The sequence below is a fragment of the Mauremys reevesii genome, linkage group 6, assembly GCF_016161935.1.
Source record: "Mauremys reevesii isolate NIE-2019 linkage group 6, ASM1616193v1, whole genome shotgun sequence".
Classification (NCBI taxonomy): Eukaryota; Metazoa; Chordata; order Testudines; family Geoemydidae; genus Mauremys; species Mauremys reevesii.
The window spans coordinates 98,006,195-98,013,160 of NC_052628.1; the positions used below are offsets into that span (position 1 = coordinate 98,006,195).

Sequence of the window (6,966 nt, forward strand, 5' to 3'; positions counted from 1 at the left end):
GAAACTCTGTAAATATCCCCCACGGAGGTTCTCCCACATCCTTCCAATGGTGGGCAGGAATGAGGAGGAGCAGGTTGGACCCAGCCTTCCTCTCGGAAATGGCTGTAGTTCCATCCCCAGACTAAGCAGATTCTATGATTTCTGCAGAGATGACAAAGGTCTCACCACTTTGCATTACCACCCATTACACTCTCTGCCCCCATCTTTTCAGTGTCAAGGAGTATTTTCCAGGGCTATGGAAAATAATCCATGGGGTCACAGGAAAGAAGGAATGATGAGTGAAGGCAGCAAACCCTACTCCACCTCAGCCCACATCACACATGCTTCCATGTGAAGCAGCTGAGATGCTCACACAGAGAACTCTATCGCTGCATGAAGCCTCTGGGGCAGGTTCTGTGCCCTTTGTAACTAACTTTCCTCAAACTATACACTACTTCTGAGCCTATGTGCTGTTGATATACAGATTTACTGAAACAGATTCTGTTCTTTCATTACCCTGTATTTACTTTGATGCCTTGGTCTTTCCTGTTAGTTATTAATAGTATTCTTAAGGGCGGTTTAGGTTGGACATTAGGAAAAACTTCCTAACTGTCCGGGTGGTTAAGCACTGGAATAAATTGCCTAGAGAGGTGGTGGAATCCCCGTCATTGGAGATTTGAAAGAACAGATTCGACAAACACCTGTCAGGGATGGTCTAGGTCGGGGGTGGACAAACTATGGACCATGGGGCAATCTGGCCCAGGAGCCATTTTAAGCCGGCCTGTGAGCGGCACCAGCAGCTCAGCCCCGCTCCAGCACTCTGGCTGGGGCATTGGCCCAAGGTCAGCCCACATGGCTCAGCCCTGCTCCAGCTGGGACACTGGGTCAGGCCCGCACCACGTGGCTCGGCCCCACTCTGGCCGGAGCACTGGGTCGGTTGATGCACCACATGGCTTCCAGAAGCCGGTATGGCCCCACTCCGGCTCCTACATGCTCCAATGGGAGTACAGTGCCTGTGGACGGGGCAGAATGCAGAACCGCCTGGACGCGCCTCTGCATAGGAGCCAGAGAAGGGACATGCCACTGCTTCTGGGAGCCACATGAGGTAAGCGCTGCTCGGAGCCTGAATGCCCTGAGCCTCTCCACATGCGCCAACCCCATGCCCCAGCCCTGATCTCCCTCCTGCCCTCTGAATCCCTCGATCCCTGCCCAGAGCACCCTCCTACACCCCAAACCTCTCATCCCCACCCCACCCCAGAGCCCGTATTCCCAGCCGGAACCTGCACCCTTTCCTGCATCCCTGCCCCAGCCCTGATCACCCTCTCGGCCTCCAAACCCCTTGGTCCCAGCCCAGAACACCCTCCTACACCACAAACTTCTCATCCCCAGACCCACCCCAGTGCCCGCACCCCAACCCCAATTTTGTGAGCATTCATGACCCATCATACAATTTCTATTCCCTGAGGTGGCCCTCCCTGGTCTAGGTATACTTCATCCTGTCAATGCAGGAAGCTGGACTCAATGACCTCTTGAGGTCCCTTCTAGCCCTATATTTCTATGATTCTTTAAAGAGTCTCTGTCAAATAATTGAAGTAAAAATGTTCAATTTCTTACCAGAAAGTGCATTAGGAGCATGGGGCTCTACCCAAATTAATATGAACAGAAAGGTTTTCATATTTTCTGTAAGGGAATTTTCTTTTCCAATTTCAGTGAAAATAGTTTTCTTGTTGAATTAAAACACACTTCCCTGCCATGATGGAAACTCCAACACGACAGTCTGCGCTACGGCATGTGAAAAGTGAAGTGTGACCACAGGAAGTTAAGGGGATTAAACAAACCAGAAGAATTTTCCAGTTCAAGCCGAGAGAAACACAAACATTAAAAGACAAGGGACCAGCAGTAATAGTGAACACTGAATTTGATTTAAAAAAAAACACCTTTGAATTATTACATCCCAGTGACACACATGTTAAGAACACATGATATGACTTCTCTTCATAAGCATTTTTTAACCACACTGTAAACCACATCCATCCACGTGGGTTCATCTGTCGAATATGGATTACTAACTGTATTGTATTTTCAGATTTGTTGACAGTAAGCAAAGGTTTCTTTTTTCCAATGTCCAAGACACCAGTTTCCCTGGCACCAACATTTTAAGTGTTCTTTTTAAACTACATGAAATCTGAAAAGTGCAGATGACCCAATATTTTCTGAGGGCCACAGTTACTCCTGCATTAAGCAACTTTAAATATACCTACGCTATTTCCCTCTCTGAAATGAAGCAGGGTACGAAGGAAAATTATAGGTTTGCAGGAGGTTTTTATGTTTTGCAGTGACCATCCAGAAAATGAACAGTTTCCTCCTCCTGGTTAAGAGGATGAAATGTAGATTTACAAAAAAGTATAGTTTAAAATGAGGCTGTACTTTTAAAAGGAGATTGCTAAAAAAAAAAAATCATACTGCGGGAGCACCATATTTAGTGTTTCTAATTGCTTTCTGATGACATTGGCTCAGTTTTTAGGTAAAAAGCCTTGTTTCTAACTGTCAGTTCAGCCTGACCAATCTAAGAAAAGGTAAAGGGACAGGACTATTGAAACTGATAAACTGGGGCAAAAGGGAAAACATCGTTTTGCAACTGAACAAAAATGATCCTAAATAAATTAACACATACCATGTTGGTTAATCAAGCCTGATGGAGAAGAAACGCTGGGAGAGAGAAAAACAACAACTAATGGAGAAGATATCATGATCTCAGGGCCCAGACAAGGGGACTATTCTCATTATATGTATTTCTCAGACCATCTCACTGACTTGCATCTAGATCAGTGATACTCAGACTTCAGCTCGTGAGCCGCAAGTGGCTCTTTAACGTGTCTCCTGTCGCTCTTTGCAGCTCATGATATAAAAACACTGGGTAATTTAATTATTAACCAATCTAAGTTAGTAACCAATCAGGATGCTTTTACTATGTTATGAACCAATTAATTTATCAACTTGCACTAACTTGTTAACTTATTTGCTCTGAAAGTAATATATATTATATAAAAAACTAAGTATTTCCCCGTCATACTGTTTAAATACGAATAGTACTATAGTATACTAAATGAATCAATGAATTCACACAACTGTGGCTGTTTTGGGTAATGTTAATCGCTAATTTGGCTCCTGAACTACCGAGGTCTGACTATCACTGATCTAGATATAGAAGTTGTGCAACATGCAAACCGTATTCCCTTAACTGGAGAGAGAGTCTTTGCTGTGGTAACTGACAGGTTAACATGCACTACAGTGACAGTTGCAGGTAGAAGGGCTAGCACAAGCTGATTATTACTTATTATTGGTATTACAGTTCCCCGGGGCCCTATCAATGCCCAGGCACATTATTATGGGTGCTATACAAACATTCAGTAAAAGTGACAATTTTGGGTACACAGATAGTATTTTGAAGAACTATTGGTCAGTCATAGCACTGACTATGCCAAATTTCACCCTAAATCTGGAGATTTCGTATTAAAAAGTTATTAAGAGAAATCAAACAAACACTACATTAAATGTTCAAAGACCATAAAAACAAACTGTGTATGAATTTTCACACTGATTGGCAATCTCCCTTTAGGAAAAAAACTGCAATGTAAGCCCATTGGAAATCCCTTTTATCACCTCATTTGGAGTTGCTAATAGGAGTCTCTGTTCATTCCTCACAGTCAACAGCTGGTACCATGGCAGAAGCCTTTGCTTATCTTTATCTCCAGGTTTCTCAAAGAGTTCATAATGTGGGCGTAATCTTAAAAATATTGTTCTATGGACTATTTACCCTCCTATTCAAGATCAGGTAATACCTTCGTGGCAGGAACACCAAATGCTTACAGAGAAAGGGAGTAGTAGGAACACATTTATAACATTTGAGCTGTCTTTAAAAGAATGTGGGAACTGTCAGTTCTCTGAAGACCACCATCCAGTACTCTATACCATCACCTATTCATGAAGCTCAGTCTGGGACCGGCTGGCTTAGAGGCATGTACAGGGAGCAAACTCTTAATACAAATGCCTATCCTTTCTTATGGTGCAGGCTTTTTCAGTAGTGGTGCCTATCAGCAGTAGAAGTTCTTTCCTGCCCAAGTCTTTCTTCCTTCATTGTAGTTAAAGCCTACAAGTTGTACTGACAAAACACAATTACAGAGAAATAATGCGAGCAAAAATAGACTGTATGAACAAGTCAAAGATTATAAACAGATTGGTTCCCAACCTCCAAAATGTACCCCGCTCTCTGGTGGAACACGGCAGTCATATTGCACCTGGGAGCCATACAAACTCTTCTTCAAAATCTAACTTCTCCATTTCCTCTGTAGTGCAGAGCAGAACCTCCTGACAATCATTCCATCACATTGTTTTTAAGCTGTGCTACGTGGAAGAGTCTTTTAATCTACTTAACAGCCATTTGAGGTCATCCATCATCTACGACTTTAGGTCTTCCTGTGGGAAAGCCAACCACAGGTATATAAAAAGGGAGGAAAACACCACTAATACATCCCCACTTAAGTTCTCACTTATCTCACTAGCAGGCAGGAGGAAATAGTTGCCCCAGCTTTCTTCATAGAAATAGATGAACCGATGGCTTCTGCACAGAACACAAAATCTTTCCACACAGAGCACCCGAGTGGCTGCATCACTTCTAGAGCTTTGTCAGACCTTCATACCAGACCCTAGCAGTGTGGTTCCATTACAGCCACCCTGCCAGGGCTGCCCCAGGCTGGAACAATGGGTGCTGGGGGTGTGAAGATTCAAGTAATAAGAGCGACCAAAAGCATGGTCTCATTCATATAGTGGGTTAGCCCATGATGATCTGGGGGCTCTAATAAGTCTGCTCTCTCTGCTTTGCAGAGGGTCTTTCAAAAATTTGAAGCAAAAATCTCAAATTTCTTATTGAAATGCAGGAAAACTTGGGAGACTCTAACCAATTTAATATGCACAAAAATGTTTTCATCGTTTCTTCATGTGATTTTCTTTTTTTAAATTCCAGTTTTCTTGTTGAATTAAAACACATTTCCCTGCCATGATGGAAACTCCAGCACAACAGTCTGTGCTCGGGCTTGAGATCCAGAAAATGAACCGTGACCACAGGAAGTGAAGAGAATAACACAAACTAGAAGTATTTCGCTGCCCAAGCTGAGGGGAAGGGGAAAGAGAAGAAACCAGCAAAAATGATGAACACTAAATTTCATTTTTTAAAAATTATTTGAATTCTTTCATCCCAGGGACTCACTTGGTAAAAAATACATAATGTAATTTCTCTGCATAACCTCCTTCTGACCACATTGTAAATCACAGTCATCCATGTGGGTACCTCTCTAGTATGTGTTACTATACTAATTGCTCATCCTGTTTTATGAATTATTCTCATTTTTCACAATTGTCAGCTACTTGGAGTGATCAACAGGACATGATATTCACACCTTTCAGCTGGATCTATTACTCAACTCCAGTATGTATATTAAGACTTAGAAATAACAATGAGTTAAGGTTTCATTTCCTCAGAGCATTCTATCTCCTGTGCTTTCACAGAAGGAAGATAACGATGGTTTGTGTTGTCTAGATTTTAAATGTGCCTTCTAAATCGGAGGAAATAGTTAAAGTTGGGGAGATTTGCCAATATTTTTGGGAGGCCTAACCCTTTCCTCCCACATTTACTTCCTCCATGCCTAGAAAAATTTAAATATTCCTGATCTCTCAAATGAAGGAGGTTATGAATGGGAAGTGCACTGGCTGACAAATTGGAGGTCTTTTCCATCCCACTTTCAAATTGTGGATGATCTTCTCAAATTATAGAAATTAATGTATGATAAAAAGCCTGTGTGTATGTGGATCCAACATGAGTTAACAGGGTTGTGTATTGTCATGGGTGGTCACTTTCACACAAAAACAGAAGGAGGAAACATGGTAAAAGAACTAGAAAATAGCAAGAAAAACAGAAAGAAAAACTCTGAAACCTCCAAGAAGGAAAATCTTGTAAATAGAAAATGATCAAAGAAACATTCTCCAACCAAATACTTAAATTCAGAGACATACGGGAAAGACACAGCAATCTACATAGGAGCCCCAACAAACTCCAGGCTCAAGGTTCCACACAAAGAAAAGGAGTGTATAGACATCATCATGACCACCAGGTGTTTGCTGCATGTTTGCCTTGTACTGCTCTTCTCTGCTGAAATCTCATCTCGGCTCTGTACCGTGCTTCACTTCCAGCAGAACAAAATGAACAAAGACAGCTTGGAGCTTCTGCAGAAAATGAGTGGAAATTTCCCCTCACAATGCATAAATGAAAGGGCAGCTTTCAAGCCCTCACAGAATGTTGTTGAACTTTCAGTGTCCCAGAAAAAGAATGCCAAGGTGGCAATTCAAGAGATCCTTCAAGAGATCTTCAACATCTTTAGCAAAAACCTCACCCAGAGTGCCTGGGATGGGACATCCATAGTCAGGTTCCAAAGCGGACTTTATCAGCAAATTCAGCGGCTGGAGGCATGTTTGAGAACACAGATGGAGAAGGAATTAACCAACCCAGAAAGTGAGGACCTCCAGCTCACCACTCGGAGAGTGAAAAAATACTTTCAGGGGATAGATGCTTTCCTGAAAGAAAACCAATACAGCCTGTGTGCTTGGGAGATCGTTCGTGTGGAAATACCCAGATGTTTTGTACTTATTGACAAACTCACTAGAAGGCTTAGTAACTAAGGTACAGTACAGATCTTTTCCTTGGAGTAAATGAATTAAGATTAGTGTCAATTATACAGCTGAACAGAGATAGCGGATATTTTATAACTCTGCTTATATAGGGCCTGATCCTCTTCTACAGGATCAGTGGCTTCCATGGCAGAAGCTTCAGGCTCTTCCCATCCTCTCCTGGAAATGGATTTGCAATTACATGGATTTCTTTTTCTGTGTTTCTACTTTTATTTAGGTTTGTGATTCTTCATAATCTCCCATAGA

The 6,966-nt window shown here is 42.3% G+C and overlaps 1 protein-coding gene across 1 annotated transcript; it reads left to right on the plus strand.

The window, feature by feature from the left end:
* Positions 1-6,135: 6,135 nt before the first annotated feature.
* LOC120407287 (interferon epsilon-like) lies at positions 6,136-6,711 on the plus strand. The gene has a single exon (XM_039542797.1). The coding sequence runs from the start codon at positions 6,136-6,138 to the stop codon at positions 6,709-6,711; it is 576 nt and encodes a 191-aa protein (XP_039398731.1).
* Positions 6,712-6,966: the final 255 nt, after the last annotated feature.

Coding starts and splice junctions, on each gene's coding strand:
- LOC120407287 (XM_039542797.1), top strand. CDS start 6,136: ATGACCACCAGGTGTTTGCTGCATGTTTGCCTTGTACTGCTCTTCTCT.